Source organism: Cheilinus undulatus, linkage group 5, assembly GCF_018320785.1.
Source record: "Cheilinus undulatus linkage group 5, ASM1832078v1, whole genome shotgun sequence".
Lineage (NCBI taxonomy): Eukaryota > Metazoa > Chordata > Actinopteri > Labriformes > Labridae > Cheilinus > Cheilinus undulatus.
This window is the reverse complement of record NC_054869.1, coordinates 74,196-96,935: the sequence shown is the minus strand read 5'-3', so window position 1 is coordinate 96,935 and position 22,740 is coordinate 74,196. Positions and strand designations below refer to the sequence as shown.

The following is a 22,740-nucleotide window of genomic DNA, read 5'->3' as shown; positions in this document are numbered from 1 at the left end:
TGTAATTTCAGGGTTAATCCCACCCTCAGACTAATATTTCATATGTTGGTATTTATAAAGTTTATTTTTTTAGAGTTTACTCCTGTGTCTCCAGTGTTAGTGCCCATAATTTCAGTGTTAATCCCTGTAATTTCAGGGTTAATTCCTGTAATTTCAGTGTTAATCCCTGTAATTTCAGGGTTGATCCCTGTAATTTCAGGGTTAATCCCTGTAATTTCAGGGTTAATCCCACCCTCAGACTAATATTTCATATGTTGGTATTTATAAAGTTTATTTTTTTAGAGTTTACTCCTGTGTCTCCAGTGTTAGTGCCCATAATTTCAGTGCTAATCCCTGTAATTTCAGGGTTAATCCCTGTAATTTCAGGGTTAATCCCACCCTCAGACTAATATTTCATATGTTGGTATTTATAAAGTTTATTTTTTTAGAGTTTACTCCTGTGTCTCCAGTGTTAGTGCCCATAATTTCAGTGCTAATCCCTGTAATTTCAGGGTTAATCCCTGTAATTTCAGGGTTAATCCCACCCTCAGACTAATATTTCATATGTTGGTATTTATTAACTTTATTTTTTTAGAGTTTACTCCTGTGTCTCCAGTGTTAGTGCCCATAATTTCAGTGCTAATCCCTGTAATTTCAGGGTTAATCCCACCCTCAGACCCATATTCGCTGCGCGGTGGATGCTGGGACACACAGTAGTTACAAGATGGCGGCGAGCAGGAGGCTGTCCAAGGTAAATCTCCCGATCCCGTTATTTTCCCTTCATTGGGATTATTTGTGTTTAATCTGAGGGGTTACCGGCTCCTGAGCGCTCTCTCTCTGCTGTTATCAGGTGTCGTAGTTGGGTGTATTCGCGTTAATCGCCGTTAATTACCGGTACAGTGAAGAGACCGAGAGGTCACTAACGGCGGCTATTACCGATGAGACCGTTAGACAGCAGAGCACCGGCAACACAGGCCACAGAGACACCATCCCGCCCGAGGAACGCCCTGAAACCAGGATGACTGATCTAATCTAGCTGACTGAACCCTACTCTGTCAGCTATCCGACTGCGGAGGGGGGAGAGTCGGATTACATCAGCCGAACATCGCCTCACTTTTAAACGGCGTCTGCTAATCAGCTAGCCAGCTAGCCTCAGACGTTAGCCGCTAATGCTAACGCTAGCCCGCGAGCTCAGAGTCGGGATGGTGCGATTGTTGAGCGCGAGGACGTACATGTGGACTTTATACACAGACAGGTACCTCAGTGTTCAGGTGTGTCACCTGCAAACACCAAAGTGCACCTGTTTTTACGTCTAACGGTTATCAACCAGCTCTGTGACGTCAGGTAAAGCGGTGTAGACACAGTGCGCATGCTCTGTGTTATCAGTTTAAGTTTGGATGGGTGCCTCTGACTAGTTAGCGTCAAACTACTGACTGTAAACCACAGAGGACAGGAAACCTCGAGAAGGTTCTGATAAAAACACAGACAACAGCCACGAGTGAACACCCTGAACTGGTTTAGTACTCACTGGAACCAAGAAAAATACCGGTTTATTACTGTAATATGTGAAAATACAGGACTATACACTTGGTATTTGGTTATTTATTACTGTAATATGTGAAAATACAGGACTATACACTTGGTATTTGGTTATTTATTACTGTAATATGTGAAAATACAGGACTATAAACTTGGTATTTGGTTATTTATTACTGTAATATGTGAAAATACAGGACTATACACTTGGTATTTGGTTATTTATTACTGTAATATGTGAAAATACAGGACTATACACTTGGTATTTGGTTATTTATTACTGTAATATGTGAAAATACAGGACTATACACTTGGTATTTGGTTATTTATTACTGTAATATGTGAAAATACACGACTATACACTTGGTATTTGGTTATTTATTACATTAAAATATAAAAATACAGGACTATAAACTTGGTATTTGGTTATTTATTACATTAAAATATAAAAATACAGGACTAAAAACTTGGTATTTGGTTATTTATTACATTAAAATATAAAAATACAGGACTATAAACTTGGTATTTGGTTATTTATTACATTAAAATATAAAAATACAGGACTATAAACTTGGTATTTGGTTATTTATGACATTAAAATATAAAAATACAGGACTATACACTTGGTATTTGGTTATTTATGACATTAAAATATAAAAATACAGGACTATACACTTGGTATTTGGTTATTTATTACTGTAATATATAAAAATACACGACTATACACTTGGTATTTGGTTATTTATGACATTAAAATATAAAAATACAGGACTATACACTTGGTATTTGGTTATTTATGACATTAAAATATAAAAATACAGGACTATACACTTGGTATTTGGTTATTTATTACTGTAATATGTGAAAATACAGGACTATACACTTGGTATTTGGTTATTTATTACTGTAATATGTGAAAATACAGGACTATACACTTGGTATTTGGTTATTTATTACTGTAATATGTGAAAATACAGGACTATACACTTGGTATTTGGTTATTTATTACTGTAATATGTGAAAATACAGGACTATACACTTGGTATTTGGTTATTTATTACTGTAATATGTGAAAATACAGGACTATACACTTGGTATTTGGTTATTTATTACTGTAATATGTGAAAATACAGGACTATACACTTGGTATTTGGTTATTTATTACTGTAATATGTGAAAATACACGACTATACACTTGGTATTTGGTTATTTATTACATTAAAATATAAAAATACAGGACTATAAACTTGGTATTTGGTTATTTATTACATTAAAATATAAAAATACAGGACTAAAAACTTGGTATTTGGTTATTTATTACATTAAAATATAAAAATACAGGACTATAAACTTGGTATTTGGTTATTTATTACATTAAAATATAAAAATACAGGACTATAAACTTGGTATTTGGTTATTTATGACATTAAAATATAAAAATACAGGACTATACACTTGGTATTTGGTTATTTATGACATTAAAATATAAAAATACAGGACTATACACTTGGTATTTGGTTATTTATTACTGTAATATATAAAAATACACGACTATACACTTGGTATTTGGTTATTTATTACATTAAAATATAAAAATACAGGACTATAAACTTGGTATTTGGTTATTTATTACATTAAAATATAAAAATACAGGACTAAAAACTTGGTATTTGGTTATTTATTACATTAAAATATAAAAATACAGGACTATACACTTGGTATTTGGTTATTTATGACATTAAAATATAAAAATACAGGACTATACACTTGGTATTTGGTTATTTATTACTGTAATATATAAAAATACACGACTATACACTTGGTATTTGGTTATTTATTACTGTAATATATAAAAATACACGACTATACACTTGGTATTTGGTTATTTATTACTGTAATATATAAAAATACACGACTATACACTTGGTATTTGGTTATTTATTACTGTAATATATAAAAATACACGACTATACACTTGGTATTTGGTTATTTATTACTGTAATATATAAAAATACACGACTATACACTTGGTATTTGGTTATTTATTACATTAAAATATAAAAATACAGGACTATAAACTTGGTATTTGGTTATTTATGACATTAAAATATAAAAATACAGGACTATAAACTTGGTATTTGGTTATTTATTACATTAAAATATAAAAATACAGGACTATAAACTTGGTATTTGGTTATTTATGACATTAAAATATAAAAATACAGGACTATACACTTGGTATTTGGTTATTTATGACATTAAAATATAAAAATACAGGACTATACACTTGGTATTTGGTTATTTATTACTGTAATATGTAAAAATACACGACTATACACTTGGTATTTGGTTATTTATTACTTTAATATATAAAAATACACGACTATACACTTGGTATTTGGTTATTTATTACTGTAATATATAAAAATACACGACTATACACTTGGTATTTGGTTATTTATTACTGTAATATATAAAAATACACGACTATACACTTGGTATTTGGTTATTTATTACTGTAATATATAAAAATACACGACTATACACTTGGTATTTGGTTATTTATTACTGTAATATATAAAAATACACGACTATACACTTGGTATTTGGTTATTTATTACATTAAAATATAAAAATACACGACTATACACTTGGTATTTGGTTATTTATTACTGTAATATATAAAAATACACGACTATACACTTGGTATTTGGTTATTTATTACTGTAATATATAAAAATACACGACTATACACTTGGTATTTGGTTATTTATTACATTAATATATAAAAATACAGGACTATAAACTTGGTATTTGGTTATTTATTACATATAAATATAAAAATACAGGACTATAAACTTGGTATTTGGTTATTTATGACATTAAAATATAAAAATACACGACTATAAACTTGGTATTTGGTTATTTATTACATTAAAATATAAAAATACACGATTATACACTTGGTATTTGGTTATTTATTACTTTAATATATAAAAATACAGGACTATAAACTTGGTATTTGGTTATTTATTACTTTAATATATAAAAATACAGGACTATAAACTTGGTATTTGGTTATTTATTACTTTAATATATAAAAATACAGGACTATAAACTTGGTATTTGGTTATTTATTACATTAAAATATAAAAATACACGATTATACACTTGGTATTTGGTTATTTATTACTTTAATATATAAAAATACAGGACTATAAACTTGGTATTTGGTTATTTATTACATTAAAATATAAAAATACAGGACTATAAACTTGGTATTTGGTTATTTATTACATTAAAATATAAAAATACAGGACTATAAACTTGGTATTTGGTTATTTATTACATTAAAATATCAAAATACAGGACTATAAACTTGGTATTTGGTTATTTATTACATTAAAATATAAAAATACAGGACTATAAACTTGGTATTTGGTTATTTATGACATTAAAATATAAAAATACAGGACTATACACTTGGTATTTGGTTATTTATGACATTAAAATATAAAAATACAGGACTATACACTTGGTATTTGGTTATTTATTACTGTAATATATAAAAATACACGACTATACACTTGGTATTTGGTTATTTATTACATTAAAATATAAAAATACAGGACTATAAACTTGGTATTTGGTTATTTATTACATTAAAATATAAAAATACAGGACTAAAAACTTGGTATTTGGTTATTTATTACATTAAAATATAAAAATACAGGACTATACACTTGGTATTTGGTTATTTATGACATTAAAATATAAAAATACAGGACTATACACTTGGTATTTGGTTATTTATTACTGTAATATATAAAAATACACGACTATACACTTGGTATTTGGTTATTTATTACATTAAAATATAAAAATACATGACTATACACTTGGTATTTGGTTATTTATTACTGTAATATATAAAAATACACGACTATACACTTGGTATTTGGTTATTTATTACTGTAATATATAAAAATACACGACTATACACTTGGTATTTGGTTATTTATTACTGTAATATATAAAAATACACGACTATACACTTGGTATTTGGTTATTTATTACTTTAATATATAAAAATACACGACTATACACTTGGTATTTGGTTATTTATTACTGTAATATATAAAAATACACGACTATACACTTGGTATTTGGTTATTTATTACTGTAATATATAAAAATACACGACTATACACTTGGTATTTGGTTATTTATTACATTAAAATATAAAAATACAGGACTATAAACTTGGTATTTGGTTATTTATTACATTAAAATATCAAAATACAGGACTATAAACTTGGTATTTGGTTATTTATTACATTAAAATATAAAAATACAGGACTATAAACTTGGTATTTGGTTATTTATGACATTAAAATATAAAAATACAGGACTATACACTTGGTATTTGGTTATTTATTACTGTAATATGTAAAAATACACGACTATACACTTGGTATTTGGTTATTTATTACTGTAATATATAAAAATACACGACTATACACTTGGTATTTGGTTATTTATTACTGTAATATATAAAAATACACGATTATACACTTGGTATTTGGTTATTTATTACTGTAATATATAAAAATACACGACTATACACTTGGTATTTGGTTATTTATTACTGTAATATATAAAAATACACGACTATACACTTGGTATTTGGTTATTTATTACATAAAAATATAAAAATACAGGACTATAAACTTGGTATTTGGTTATTTATGACATTAAAATATAAAAATACACGACTATAAACTTGGTATTTGGTTATTTATTACATTAAAATATAAAAATACAGGACTATAAACTTGGTATTTGGTTATTTATTACATTAAAATATAAAAATACACGATTATACACTTGGTATTTGGTTATTTATTACTTTAATATATAAAAATACAGGACTATAAACTTGGTATTTGGTTATTTATTACATTAAAATATAAAAATACAGGACTATAAACTTGGTATTTGGTTATTTATTACATTAAAATATAAAAATACAGGACTATAAACTTGGTATTTGGTTATTTATTACATTAAAATATAAAAATACACGATTATACACTTGGTATTTGGTTATTTATTACTTTAATATATAAAAATACAGGACTATAAACTTGGTATTTGGTTATTTATTACATTAAAATATAAAAATACAGGACTATAAACTTGGTATTTGGTTATTTATTACATTAAAATATAAAAATACAGGACTATAAACTTGGTATTTGGTTATTTATTACATTAAAATATAAAAATACAGGACTATAAACTTGGTATTTGGTTATTTATTACATTAAAATATAAAAATACAGGACTATAAACTTGGTATTTGGTTATTTATTACATTAAAATATAAAAATACAGGACTATAAACTTGGTATTTGGTTATTTATTACATTAAAATATAAAAATACAGGACTATAAACTTGATATTTTGTTTTTTATTACTTTATTTACCAAAAAAACCCTCCTAGACATCTGGTATTTGGTTATTTATATGTTTATCTAACAAAAATCCTGACCTGAATCATAATAACTCATAAATCCACTGAAGTGTGATGTGGGGCTAACCCTCTATATTCTATAGATATAAATCTATATATATTTATATCTATATCTATATCTATCTATCTATCTATATATATATATATATATATATGGATTATATATGTATACGTGTTAAGTATTCTATTTACAGCAGAGTAGCTGCCACTGACAGAACAAGGAGGTTTAAAGTGAAAGTAACAGGTTTTGTAGGGTCCATGATCTGAACTCATAAAAGCGGGATCTGCTACTGATTAACTGGAGTTTATCTGAGTCAGACAGAGTTGACTGTAGATAAGATTCACCAGGATAACCAGAGCTAGTTAAATGTTCTGGTAGAGTTACCTCAGTGTTTGATGGGAGCATGAGAACAGGACAGTTCGACTCTCCTGTCTATGACAGCAGAGTGTCTGAGAGCATTTAGCTGTTAACTGGAGTCTACTACCTGTGTACTGGTAGACCACAGACCTGTGTGCTCTTCACTGAGAGCATAGTTTAAAGAACAGGAACCTGTTAAAATCATCCGCTCCTCTGGAGAGCAGTCGGAGCGTTTATTGATGACCAGGGGGCGGGGCCATGAGTGAGAAACATCATGTGACATCTCTTTTATAAAGCTGTGTAGTTTTTATTGTCACAGGACAGTTTCTCAGGTAGACCTTGAACTGCTGCTAGTTTGACCTGAAGAAACACTCAGGTGATCAGCTTTGACAGTAAACTGACCAGACAGAAGCAGAACGGTGTCTTCCTCCTCTTCGTCTTCTTATGTGTGCTCTATAGTCAGGTAAACTTTGATTCTAATAACTCTCAGAGCTGTTTGACACCACGGCTACATGACTAAGAAGAAAACACCCACCACATACTCTTCTATCACATGACCTGACATGGAGGCCTGGAGGGCAAACATAATTCAAGGCCCTGGCAGCTACTGTTGACCACTATGTGGAGCTGCAGCACTGGCGTCTCCTCCATCTCTTCATTTACCTCCATGACAGCCACAGAAAGGTCATGGTGATTCAAACTTCAGATGTTTGGGCCCTTCTGCAGCACAGGGGCACCACTGAAATCAGACCAGCTCACACAGAATAGATTTTCCACAGCAGATGTTCGTTTGAGCCCATTAAAAGCCCTAAAATGCAGAATTTTATCAGTTTGGGTCAAATGTCAGAAATAACAGCAGCACTGGTGTGTTTTATTATGGTTCAGTCAGATACTGAAATGAATGTTAACGTGTTCACTACTTCTTTAAAGTCTTCATCTGATAACATCTCTGCTACTTTTTCAAACAAAATTAGATAACCGACAAACTTTTCCTCCAGTTTGCCATTTTCTCTTATATTTCCATGGTTGGTAGCCCCATAATAAACCACAGACATCTCCACTGCAGCTGTGCTGTTGTTGTGTGTTTGAACTGATGTCTGAGATCATTCAACAAGGCCAGAAGTATTCAATTTAAATATTACCTTCCCCAAGTCTGACCGTCATAACACAGGAAAAGGCTGCATGCATTTACAGAGACTACAGGACACGTAGCTCCAGGACACGTAGCTCCAGGACACGTAGCTCCAGGACACGTAGCTCCAGGATCAGTAGCTCCAGGACACGTAGCTCCAGGACACGTAGCTCCAGGATCAGTAGCTCCAGGACACGTAGCTCCAGGACACGTAGCTCCAGGACACGTAGCTCCAGGATCAGTAGCTCCAGGACACGTAGCTCCAGGACACGTAGCTCCAGGACACGTAGCTCCAGGATCAGTAGCTCCAGGACACGTAGCTCCAGGACACGTAGCTCCAGGACACGTAGCTCCAGGACACGTAGCTCCAGGATCAGTAGCTCCAGGACACGTAGCTCCAGGACACGTAGCTCCAGGACACGTAGCTCCAGGATCAGTAGCTCCAGGACACGTAGCTCCAGGACACGTAGCTCCAGGACACGTAGCTCCAGGATCAGTAGCTCCAGGACACGTAGCTCCAGGACACGTAGCTCCAGGACACGTGGCTCCAGGACACATGGCTCCAGGACACGTGGCTCCAGGACCAGTAGCTCCAGCACCCGTAGCTCCAGGACACGTAGCTCCAGGACACGTAGCTCCAGGATCAGTAGCTCCAGGACACGTAGCTCCAGGACACGTAGCTCCAGGACACGTAGCTCCAGGACACGTAGCTCCAGGATCAGTAGCTCCAGGACACGTAGCTCCAGGATCAGTAGCTCCAGGACACGTAGCTCCAGGACACGTAGCTCCAGGACACGTAGCTCCAGGACACGTAGCTCCAGGACACGTAGCTCCAGGATCAGTAGCTCCAGGACACGTAGCTCCAGGATCAGTAGCTCCAGGATCAGTAGCTCCAGGACACGTAGCTCCAGGACACGTAGCTCCAGGACACGTAGCTCCAGGACCACGTAGCTCCAGGATCAGTAGCTCCAGGACACGTAGCTCCAGGACATGTAGCTCCAGGACACGTAGCTCCAGGATCAGTAGCTCCAGGACACGTAGCTCCAGGACACGTAGCTCCAGGACACGTAGCTCCAGGACACGTAGCTCCAGGAAAAGTAGCTCCAGGATCAGTAGCTGCAGGACACGTGGCTCCAGGACACGTGGCTCCAGGATCAGTAGCTCCAGGACACGTGGCTCCAGGACACGTGGCTCCAGGACAGGTAGCTCCAGGACACGTGGCTCCAGGACACGTGGCTCCAGGATCAGTAGCTCCAGGACACGTGGCTCCAGGATCAGTAGCTCCAGGATCAGTAGCTCCAGGACACGGAGCTCCAGGACACGGAGCGACCGGACACGTATCTCCAGGCCCCCGGAGCTCCAGGATCCGGAGCTCCAGGACACGTAGCTCCAGGACCTGTAGCTCCAGGACCACGTAGCTCCAGGATCAGTAGCTCCAGGACCCGTAGCTCCCGGACACGTAGCTCCAGGACCCGTAGCTCCAGGACACGTAGCTCCAGGATCAGTAGCTCCAGGATCAGTAGCTCCAGGACACGTAGCTCCAGGACACGTAGCTCCAGGATCAGTAGCTCCAGGATCAGTAGCTCCAGGACACGTAGCTCCAGGACACGTAGCTCCAGGACCACGTAGCTCCAGGATCAGTAGCTCCAGGATCAGTAGCTCCAGGACACGTAGCTCCAGGACACGTAGCTCCAGGACACGTAGCTCCAGGACACGTAGCTCCAGGATCAGTAGCTCCAGGATCAGTAGCTCCAGGACACGTAGCTCCAGGACACGTAGCTCCAGGATCAGTAGCTCCGGGACACGTAGCTCCGGGACACGTAGCTCCGGGACACGTAGCTCTGGGACACGTAGCTCCGGGACACGTAGCTCTAGGACACATAGCTCCAGGACGAGTAGCTCCAGGACAGGTAGCTCCAGGACACGTAGCTCCAGGACACGTAGCTCCAGGACGAGTAGCTCCAGGACAGGTAGCTCCAGGACATTTAGCTCCAGGACACGTAGCTCCAGGATCAGTAGCTCCAGGACACATAGCTCCAGGACACGTAGCTCCAGGACACATAGCTCCAGGACACATAGCTCCAGGACGAGTAGCTCCAGGACGAGTAGCTCCAGGACACGTAGCTCCAGGATCAGTAGCTCCAGGACACGTAGCTCCAGGACACGTAGCTCCAGGACACGTAGCTCCAGGACACGTAGCTCCAGGATCAGTAGCTCCAGGACACGTAGCTCCAGGACACGTAGCTCCAGGATCAGTAGCTCCAGGACACGTAGCTCCAGGACACGTAGCTCCAGGATCAGTAGCTCCAGGACACGTAGCTCCAGGACACGTAGCTCCAGGATCAGTAGCTCCAGGACACGTAGCTCCAGGACACGTAGCTCCAGGACACGTAGCTCCAGGACACGTAGCTCCAGGACACGTAGCTCCAGGACACGTAGCTCCAGGATCAGTAGCTCCAGGACACGTAGCTCCAGGACACGTAGCTCCAGGACACGTAGCTCCAGGATCAGTAGCTCCAGGACACGTAGCTCCAGGACACGTAGCTCCAGGACACGTAGCTCCAGGACACGTAGCTCCAGGATCAGTAGCTCCAGGACACGTAGCTCCAGGAACAGTAGCTCCAGGACACGTAGCTCCAGGACACGTAGCTCCAGGACACGTAGCTCCAGGACACGTAGCTCCAGGACACGTAGCTCCAGGATCAGTAGCTCCAGGACACGTAGCTCCAGGATCAGTAGCTCCAGGATCAGTAGCTCCAGGACACGTAGCTCCAGGACACGTAGCTCCAGGACACGTAGCTCCAGGACCACGTAGCTCCAGGATCAGTAGCTCCAGGACACGTAGCTCCAGGACATGTAGCTCCAGGACCACGTAGCTCCAGGATCAGTAGCTCCAGGACACGTAGCTCCAGGACACGTAGCTCCAGGACACGTAGCTCCAGGATCAGTAGCTCCAGGATCAGTAGCTCCAGGACACGTAGCTCCAGGACACGTAGCTCCAGGATCAGTAGCTCCAGGATCAGTAGCTCCAGGACACGTAGCTCCAGGACACGTAGCTCCAGGACCACGTAGCTCCAGGATCAGTAGCTCCAGGATCAGTAGCTCCAGGACACGTAGCTCCAGGACACGTAGCTCCAGGACACGTAGCTCCAGGACACGTAGCTCCAGGATCAGTAGCTCCAGGACACGTAGCTCCAGGACACGTAGCTCCAGGATCAGTAGCTCCGGGACACGTAGCTCCGGGACACGTAGCTCCGGGACACGTAGCTCTGGGACACGTAGCTCTGGGACACGTAGCTCTAGGACACATAGCTCCAGGACGAGTAGCTCCAGGACAGGTAGCTCCAGGACACGTAGCTCCAGGACACGTAGCTCCAGGACGAGTAGCTCCAGGACAGGTAGCTCCAGGACATTTAGCTCCAGGACACGTAGCTCCAGGATCAGTAGCTCCAGGACACATAGCTCCAGGACACGTAGCTCCAGGACACATAGCTCCAGGACATGTAGCTCCAGGACGAGTAGCTCCAGGACAGGTAGCTCCAGGACCCGTAGCTCCAGGATCAGTAGCTCCAGGACACGTAGCTCCAGGACACGTAGCTCCAGGACACGTAGCTCCAGGACACGTAGCTCCAGGACACGTAGCTCCAGGATCAGTAGCTCCAGGACACGTAGCTCCAGGACACGTAGCTCCAGGACACGTAGCTCCAGGATCAGTAGCTCCAGGACACGTAGCTCCAGGACACATAGCTCCAGGACATGTAGCTCCAGGACGAGTAGCTCCAGGACAGGTAGCTCCAGGACCGGTAGCTCCAGGACAGGTAGCTCCAGGACCGGTAGCTCCAGGACCGGTAGCTCCAGGACAGGTAGCTCCAGGACTTGTCGCTCCAGGACAGGTAGCTCCAGGACATGTAGCTCCAGGACAGGTAGCTCCAGGACCGGTAGCTCCAGGACATTTAGCTCTAGGACATGTAGCTCCGGGACACGTAGCTCTAGGACACGTAGCTCTAGGATACATAGCTCTAGGACACATAGCTCCAGGACCAGTAGCTCTAGGACCAGTAGCTCTAGGACCAGTAGCTCCAAGACACGTAGCTCCAGGACACATAGCTCCAGGACCAGTAGCTCTAGGACCAGTAGCTCTAGGACCAGTAGCTCCAAGACACATAGCTCCAGGACACGTAGCTCCAGGACGAGTAGCTCCAGGACAGGTAGCTCCAGGACCGGTAGCTCCAGGACAGGTAGCTCCAGGACTTGTCGCTCCAGGACTGGTAGCTCCAGGACATGTAGCTCCAGGACAGGTAGCTCCAGGACCGGTAGCTCCAGGACCACGTAGCTCCAGGACCGGTAGCTCCAGGACACATAGCTCCAGGACCGGTAGCTCCAGGACCACGTAGCCCCAGGACCAGTAGCTCTAGGACCAGTAGCTCCAGGACCACGTAGCCCCAGGACCAGTAGCTCTAGGACCAGTAGCTCCAGGACCGGTAGCTCCAGGACATGTAGCTCCAGGACCACGTAGCTCCAGGACCGGTAGCTCCAGGACCACGTAGCCCCAGGACCAGTAGCTCTGGGGCCAGACCTTCATACACAAAAATAAAATCAATATTTAGGTCTGGTTGAAATATTGTTGTATTTTCTTTCCAAATCCAGGACATTGTTAGTCATCACCAGTCAGATCTATCCCTGTTATCTGTAATGAAGCAGGCCTGACAGCAGACAGGCTGGGCCCCTGAAACTCCCAGAGGCAGGGCCCTCTACAGCTGTGATTTAGTACCAGTATTAACTCATTTTTCACACTTTAACCCCTTTTTGATCATTTTACCTTTGTTGCCTATTTAACCCAATATTTGCAGGATTTGAACCCCTTTAAACCACTTTCCCTGCATGTTTTATCCCCTTTGTGCTACTCTTTTATCCATTTTTGTCACTTTTTAACCCCTTTTCATGACTTTTTTCGCCCAATTTTTCATCATTTGTAACCAATTTTAAAAACTTTTTGCCCCCTTTTTTCCTCTTTTACCATTTTTGCTACATTTTAACCTCATTTCACTACTTTCTGTCCCCTTTCTCCACTCCACAACCATTTTGCCACTTGTCACCCATTCTTGCTACTCTCTAGTCCCTTTTTCACCACTTTATCTGGTCATTTCTGCAGCACTTCTGCCAGCGTTAACCCTTTTTTAAATATCTAGTAATCATGGCAGTAATGTTAATGTTCAGTCATTCTAAAACTACTTCATATTAATGGTTTTTGGTAAGGATTTAACAGCTGCAGACATTTAAAGCCCAAGAATACTCTTAAAACCACAACATCTTCTTTTCCTCCTTTAGTGATCTTTGGGGGCCGGGCAGGGAGCTTTGAGGGGCCTGATATGGCCCCCAGGCCACCAGTTGATGATCAGTGCAGTAGGACATAACTCTGATGAGAATCAGCTGACTGGATCATAAATGACACTGTTGCTCTACAGTTTAGAGCAGGGGTCTCCAACGTTTTACACTATGAGAGCTACTTTGACAAAATGAAAGCAGCCGAGAGCCCCTCAGAGTTTTATATGATCGGTAACATTTATTTACGTAGCAGATCTTCATTCAAACAAGCTGAATGTAATGTAACAGAAAACAGAAAAATGTTATTACTTTTTGTGTCTGTGCACACATCACTGTGTCAAATAACTTCCCCTGACGTAACATCTGTGTTCATGTGCGTGTTTTGTGCCCTTGAACTGTGAGATTATAGGACAACAATGAGGTACCACTTTTGATCGTTGAGGACATTAAGCTGTTCTTTACCTTGCCAAAAAAATACAGGATACAATGAGAAGAAGGTCAAAAGCCCTCTTACACAAACAACATGAGAAACCCAGGACAGCATGTTTCACTAAACATGGAAAGATCCTGCACAGGAGTGAGACAGTAATGTCATACAAATGACATGGGACAACACAGCAACAACTCAAATAACAAGGGGAATTAAATCAAGCCAAGGATCCCATCAAAGCAATCGTCCATTCTGCAACATACAGCCTGTTATTCATTCAGTCTTTGCTGCAGTTAGTGAGATGACTGGCACTGCATGGAGTCAACAAGACAGGTGTAGGCTGGAGTGTGTCCGCTTAGGTTCACTCTTATGGAGTCATTTAAATGTTCATCTGTCAGTCTGGTTCTGAACTTAGATTTTATGACATGTCAGAGAAAGCAGCTTCACAAAGATATGTAGAGCCAAACAAAGCAGACATTTTCAGAGCTGCTGGGTGAAGGCTCTTGTAGTTTTCTGGCTCAACTAGGCTCCAGAAATGCTGTGAATGTTGCTGAGATTTAAGCTGGACATCGTTTTGGAGGCTTATAACCTCCATCTCCATCTCCACAGGATCAACACAGAACAGTTCAGCCATCAGTCCTGAAATCTCACTTATGTCCACCTCAGTGAAGGGGTTGGCAATAAATGTCACACAGGGCTCCAGTTTCTCAAAGTCATTGAATCTGTCATCAAACTCCTGCCCAAGCTTTAGCAGTAGGTCACAATACTTTTGTACATTCAAAGAGGCTGTCCCCCCCCCTTGAGAATGAGGGGAAGTGCTGAAACCTTTTGTTTTTGACTTGCTGAATGTAAAATGACAGCTTTGCTTTCAATGACGTAACAGCACTGATCATATCACACATGTTTTTATCTTAACCTTGCAACTGTAGGTTCAAGTTATTCAGTTTCTCAGTTACATCAGTAAGGAAGCAGCCACTCAGGATCAGGCAACAAGGTGGTGTCCTCCTCCCTTGATTCCATGAAAGTCTTGATTTCACTCAGCAAGGAAAGAAAGCGCTGTAGGATCTTACCTTTGCTTAGCCACCGGGTCTCAGTGTGGAGAAGGAGATCCCCATAGTTAGCAGAGCATTCTTCCAGGAACAGCTTGAAGCTCCTGTGTTGTTTGGCCTTTGCTCGAATAGAGTTGATAATCTTTACAACAGGTTCCATGACATGATCAAATCCCATAACCTTCCCGCATATGGCCTGTTGATGAACGATACAATGATAGTTTATAAATCTGGGAAAGTCGGGGTCTGCTTTGCAGCGGGCAATAAATCCAGAGTGACGTCCTGTCGTAGCCGGCGCTCCATCAGTTGTTATAGACACCAGCTTTTCAAGTGGGATCTTTTTCTCCACAAAGTAGTCCTTCACAGCGTTGTATATATCAACTCCTCGGGTGGTGGTTTTCAGTGGAAGTAAGGTCAAAAGCTCCTCTTTCGTAGAAAAGTCATTGAACACCATGCGAACAAAGAGAGCCAGCTGAGCCGTATCACTGGAGTCAACCGACTCATCACACTACTGAAAACCACTGACACCTGATCAAGTCCCCTTCCAGCTGCTCCGCAGCATCCACAGACAGCGCAGACACTCTCCTTGCCACAGTATTCGCACCCAGCTGTACATCGGCAATAGCAGACATAATTTCTGTCTTACATTTATGATCCTTGAGTAATGTCTCAGCCACAGCTGTCATCGCCTCTTTTACAAGAAGCGATGACAGACCCCTGGTTTAGAGATTCTCCTGGGGATAGTTTATATAAAGAGATAAATGTTCTTGTAGGTAAAATGTAACTGAGTAGTTTTAGTTGAAGTCTCTGAGTATTTATTCTGGTGAGCTCTGTAAATAAATCTGGTCCCTCTGTGGTCTCTGATCTGGTCCTGTAGGTGTCTAAGTAGTTCTGGAATCATGGAAACTGCAGTATTAAATGTGATAAGGCAGGGTCACACTGTCCTTTATTATTGTGATGAGAAGCTCAGGACAGGCTCATAAAGCAGCCTCAGAATGAGAGGAGCATGCCAGTGTGTTCTTCAATCATTCAGACATTTTCCTGTGTAAGATAGCCTTTTAAATATATGATAAATTACACGTAATGATGGATGATATATTGATTAATAATGCTGCTTGTTAACGTCAGATGTTTGAATTGACCAGCCACTGTGGCTCTCATTTCCAGTCCTTCAGCAGTGAAATCTGAGACTGACACTACGTTTCTGAGCCTCAGAGACTAGATATCAGGGTCAGTGAGAAACAGACATCACTGACCTCTGGTAGGGATGCACCATAAGTAACTGATAACCAGTCATTTCCTACTCCTGATGGAAGATAACCCAGAGGAACCAATCATCCGTGTTCAATTGTTGATTTAAAAATAAGTTAATTTGATGTATTTATGCACATCTGGGGGTAAGAAGGGGTTAATGTGTAGTGAGCAAAGATATTTATGACTAATTCTAACTGACACTACCCAGAAGCCCTTGCTTCTGCTCCTGAAGGCAGCTGTCTGATGGAGACCTCCAGAAATGAGCTGCAGTCTGCCTTAGTTTGGAGGAGGCCATGTCAGCACCTTTCACCTCAGTCCCTTACTTAGACCCAGGCCAAACAGGGTCTAACAGTAATCCTAGAGCCACATAGTCCAGATCCTGGTCTGTGGTAGCGGCCATGGCAGCATCCCTTAAACACCAGAGTACCTAGCATGCTCTCTGCTTCATGGAGGGCCCTATGGAATACCTTTGATTCTTTTTATCTACTCCACTAATTTCACTATAAAAGAGTGTCCTGTTTATGTAAATGAACCAAATGTTCACTCATTAAATAGAAATTCCCTGAAATTTACTGTTTAAAGGGCCACAGTTGTCCCAGGAGCCACAGTTTGGATCACCCTGATGTAAAATAATTGTAACCAGAGTTACAGTCAGATGTCTAACCACACTGGCTGTAAACGGATATTTCTGATGTAAATGAAGAAACCCTTCTGTTCTCTCAGTGATGGCGACCTCATAAGAAGGTCACCTTAAAGTTCACTGGTTAAAGGAAACATGTTCCCTGATCTTCTCTATACTCTCTCAGTCGGTAACAGTCTTTAACAGCCCAGGTAGTCTATAACGTCTGTAACAGTCCAGATAGTCTGTAACAGTCCAGGCAGTCTGTAACAGTCCAGGCAGTCTGTAACAGTCCAGGCAGTCTGTAACAGTCCAGGCAGTTTATGACAGTTTGTATTAGTCCAGGCAGTCTGTAACAGTCCAGGCAGTCTGTAACAGTCTTTAACAGTCCAGGTAGTCTATAACGTCTGTAACAGTCCAGATAGTCTGTAACAGTCCAGGCAGTCTGTAACAGTCCAGGCAGTCTATAACAGTCCAGGCAGTCTGTAACAGTCCAGGCAGTCTGTAACAGTCTGTAACAGTTCAGGCAGTCTATTACAGTCTGTAACAGTCCAGGCAGTCTGTAACAGTCCAGGCAGTTTATGACAGTTTGTATTAGTCCAGGCAGTCTGTAACAGTCCAGGCAGTCTGTAACAGTCTATAACAGTCCAGGCAGTCTGTAACAGTTCAGGCAGTCTATTACAGTCTGTAACAGTCCAGGCAGTCTGTTACAGTCCTTAACAGTCTGTAACAGTCTGTGACAGTCCTGGCATTCTGAAACAGTCCAGGCAGTCTGTAACAGTTTGTAACAGTCCAGGCAGTCTGTTACAGTCCTTAACAGTCTGTAACAGTCTGTGACAGTCCTGGCATTCTGAAACAGTCCAGGCAGTCTGTAACAGTTTGTAACAGTGCAGGCAGTCTGTAACGGCCCAGACAGTCTGTAACACTGTGTAACAGTCCAGGCAGTCTGTAACAGTCCAGGCAGTCTGTAACAGTCCAGGCAGTCTGTAACAGTCTAACAGTCCAGGCAGTTTGTTACAGTCCAGGCAGTCCAGGCAGTCTGTAACAGTCTCTGACAGTCCAGGCAGTCTGTAACAGTTCAGGCAGTCTGTTACAGTATGTAACAGTCCAGGCAGTTTGCAACAGTCCAGGCATTCTGTTACAGTCTGTAACAGTCCAGGCAGTCTGTTAAAGTCCACAACAGTCTGTAACAGTCCTTAACAGTCTGTAACAGTCCATAACAGTTCTGGCAGGTCTGTAACAGTCCAGGCAGGTCTGTAACAGTCTGTAACAATCCAGGCAGTCTGTAACAGTGCAGCCTGTCTATAACAGTCCAGGCAGTCTGTAACAGCCTGTAACAGTCCAGACAGTCTGTGACAGTCCAGGCAGTCTGTAACAGTTCAGGCAGTCTGTTACAGTATGTAACAGTCCAGGCAGTTTGCAACAGTCCAGGCATTCTGTTACAGTCTGTAACAGTCCAGGCAGTCTGTTAAAGTCCACAACAGTCTGTAACAGTCCTTAACAGTCTGTAACAGTCCATAACAGTTCTGGCAGTCTGTAACAGTCCAGGCAGTCTGTAACAGTCCTTAACAGTCTGTAACAGTCCTTAACAGTTCTGGCAGTCTGTAACAGTCCTTAACAGTCTGTAACAGTCCTTAACAGTTCTGGCAGTCTGTAACAGTCTAGGCAGTCTGTTACAGTCTGTAACAGTCCAGACAGTCTGTAACAGTCTGTAACAATCCAGGCAGTCTGTAACAGTTCAGGCAGTCTATAACAGTCCAGGCAGTCTGTAACAGTCTGTAACAGTCCAGGATGTCTGTAACAGTCTGTAACAGTCCTGGCAGTCTGTAATAGTTTTTAACAGTCCTGGCAGTCTGTAACAGTCCAGGCATTCTGTTACAGTCTGTAACAGTCCAGGCTGTCTGTAACAGTCCAGGCAGTCTGTTATAGTCTGTAACAGTCTAGGCAGTCTGTTACAGTCTGTAACAGTCCAGGCAGTCTGTAACACTGTGTGCCAGTCCTGGCACTCTGTAACAGTCCAGGCAGTCTATAACAGTCTGTCATAGACCAGGCAGTCTGTAATAGTCTTTAACAGTCCTTAAAAGTCTGTAACTGTCCTGGCAGTCTGTCACAGTCTGTCACAGTCCAGGCAGTCTGTTACAGTCTGTAACAGTCCTGGCAGTCTGTAACAGTCCAGTTATTCTGTTACAGTCTGTAACAGTCCAGGCAGTCTGTAACAGTCCAGGCAGTCTGTAACAGTCAAGGCAGTCTATAACATGCTGTAATAATCCAGGCAGTCTGTAATAGTCTGTAACAGTCCTTAACACTCTGTAACAGTCTAAACAGTCCTGGCAGTCTGTAACAGTCACGGCAGTCTGTAACAGTCCAGGTAGTCTGTAACGGTCTGTAGCACGAATGCAGGTAGTCTGTAACGGCCCAGCTCAGCGGTCTGTAACAGTCGCCTAACAGTCCAGGCGGTCTGTAACAGTCCAGGCAGTCTGTAACAGACCAGGCAGTGTGTTACAGTCGTTAGAAGTCCAGGCAGTCTGATGCAGTCGGTAAGAGTCCAGGCAGTCTGTTACAGTCTTGTAAGGTTCAGGCAGTCTATATCAGTCCAGGCAGTCTGTAACAGTCTATAACAGTCCAGGCAGTCTATAACAGTCTGTAGCGGTCCAGGCAGTCTGTAACAGTACAGGCAGTCTGTCACAGTCTGTAACAGTCCAGGCAGTCTGTAACAGTCCGGGCGGTCTGTAGCAGTCTGTAACAGTCCAGGCAGTCTGTTGCAGTCTTTAACAGTCTAGGCAGTCTGTAACAGTCCAGGCAGTCTGTAGGAGTCCGTAATAGTCCAGGTAGTCTGTTACAGTCTGTAACAGTCCTTAACAGTTCTGGCAGTCTGTAACAGTCCAAGGCAGTCTGTAACGGTCTGTAACAGTCAGGCGGTCTGTAACGATCTGTAACAATCCAGGCAGTCTGTAACAGTTCCGGGCGGTCTATAACAGTCAGGCAGTCTGTAACGGTCAGTCCAGGCGTTAACGGTCTGTAACAGTCCAGGATGTCTGTAACAGTCTGTAACAGTCTGGCGGTCTGTAATAGTTTTTAACAGTCCTGGCGGTCTGTAACAGTCAGGCATTCTGTTACAGTCTGTAACAGTCCAGGCTGTCTGTAACAGTCCAGGCGGTCTGTTATACTCTGAAAAAGTCTAGGCAGTCTGTTACAGTCTGTAACAGTCCAGGCAGTCTGTAACACTGTGTGCCAGTCCTGGCACTCTGTAACAGTCCAGGCAGTCTATAACAGTCTGTCATAGACCAGGCAGTCTGTAATAGTCTTTAACAGTCCTTAAAAGTCTGTAACTGTCCTGGCAGTCTGTCACAGTCTGTCACAGTCCAGGCAGTCTGTTACAGTCTGTAACAGTCCTGGCAGTCTGTAACAGTCCAGTTATTCTGTTACAGTCTGTAACAGTCCAGGCAGTCTGTAACAGTCCAGGCAGTCTGTAACAGTCAAGGCAGTCTATAACATGCTGTAATAATCCAGGCAGTCTGTAATAGTCTGTAACAGTCCTTAACACTCTGTAACAGTCCTAAACAGTCCTGGCAGTCTGTAACAGTCACGGCAGTCTGTAACAGTCCAGGTAGTCTGTAACAGTCTGTAACAATGCAGGTAGTCTGTAACAGCCCAGGCAGTCTGTAACAGTCCTTAACAGTCCAGGCGGTCTGTAACAGTCCAGGCAGTCTGTAACAGCCCAGGCAGTGTGTTACAGGCCTTAGAAGTCCAGGCAGTCTGCTGCAGTCTGTAACAGTCCAGGCAGTCTGTTACAGTCTGTAACAGTTCAGGCAGTCTATAGCAGTCCAGGCAGTCTGTAACAGTCTATAACAGTCCAGGCAGTCTATAACAGTCTGTAACGGTCCAGGCAGTCTGTAACAGTTCAGGCAGTCTGTCACAGTCTGTAACAGTCCAGGCAGTCTGTAACAGTCCGGGCGGTCTGTAGCAGTCTGTAACAGTCCAGGCAGTCTGTTGCAGTCTTTAACAGTCTAGGCAGTCTGTAACAGTCCAGGCAGTCTGTAGGAGTCCGTAATAGTCCAGGTAGTCTGTTACAGTCTGTAACAGTCCTTAACAGTTCTGGCAGTCTGTAACAGTCCAGGCAGTCTGTAACAGTCTGTAACAGTCCAGGCAGTCTGTAACAGTCTGTAACAATCCAGGCAGTCTGTAACAGTTCAGGCAGTCTATAACAGTCCAGGCAGTCTGTAACAGTCTGTTACAGTCCAGGCAGTCTGTCACAGTCTGTAACAGTCCTGGCAGTCTGTAATAGTTTTTAACAGTCCTGGCAGTCTGTAACAGTCCAGGCATTCTGTTACAGTCTGTAACAGTCCAGGCTGTCTGTAACAGTCCAGGCAGTCTGTTATAGTCTGTAACAGTCTAGGCAGTCTGTTACAGTCTGTAACAGTCCAGGCAGTCTGTAACACTGTGTGCCAGTCCTGGCACTCTGTAACAGTCCAGGCAGTCTATAACAGTCTGTCATAGACCAGGCAGTCTGTAATAGTCTTTAACAGTCCTTAAAAGTCTGTAACTGTCCTGGCAGTCTGTCACAGTCTGTCACAGTCCAGGCAGTCTGTTACAGTCTGTAACAGTCCTGGCAGTCTGTAACAGTCCAGTTATTCTGTTACAGTCTGTAACAGTCCAGGCATTCTGTTACAGTCTGTAACAGTCCAGGCTGTCTGTAACAGTCCAGGCAGTCTGTTATAGTCTGTAACAGTCTAGGCAGTCTGTTACAGTCTGTAACAGTCCAGGCAGTCTGTAACACTGTGTGCCAGTCCTGGCACTCTGTAACAGTCCAGGCAGTCTATAACAGTCTGTAACAGTCCAGGCAGTCTGTAACAGTCCAGGCAGTCTGTAACAGTCCAGGCAGTTTATGACAGTTTGTATTAGTCCAGGCAGTCTGTAACAGTCCAGGCAGTCTGTAACAGTCTTTAACAGTCCAGGTAGTCTATAACGTCTGTAACAGTCCAGATAGTCTGTAACAGTCCAGGCAGTCTGTAACAGTCCAGGCAGTCTATAACAGTCCAGGCAGTCTGTAACAGTCCAGGCAGTCTGTAACAGTCTGTAACAGTTCAGGCAGTCTATTACAGTCTGTAACAGTCCAGGCAGTCTGTAACAGTCCAGGCAGTTTATGACAGTTTGTATTAGTCCAGGCAGTCTGTAACAGTCCAGGCAGTCTGTAACAGTCTATAACAGTCCAGGCAGTCTGTAACAGTTCAGGCAGTCTATTACAGTCTGTAACAGTCCAGGCAGTCTGTTACAGTCCTTAACAGTCTGTAACAGTCTGTGACAGTCCTGGCATTCTGAAACAGTCCAGGCAGTCTGTAACAGTCTGTAACAATCCAGGCAGTCTGTAACAGTCCAACAGTCTGTAACAGTCTGTGACAGTCCTGGCATTCTGAAACAGTCCAGGCAGTCTGTAACAGTTTGTAACAGTGCAGGCAGTCTGTAACGGCCCAGACAGTCTGTAACACTGTGTAACAGTCCAGGCAGTCTGTAACAGTCCAGG

The 22,740-nt window shown here is 41.9% G+C and overlaps 1 protein-coding gene across 1 annotated transcript in view; it reads left to right on the top strand.

Moving 5' to 3' along the window:
* The first annotated feature begins 662 nt into the window (after positions 1-662).
* Positions 663-22,740, top strand: part of ube2l3b (ubiquitin-conjugating enzyme E2L 3b) — a 49,238-nt gene continuing 27,160 nt past the window's right edge. The window contains exon 1 of the mRNA XM_041788191.1: positions 663-730. Coding sequence (XP_041644125.1) covers positions 704-730 — 27 coding nt within the window. The 5' untranslated portion in view covers positions 663-703. The remainder of the gene's footprint in view (positions 731-22,740) is intronic.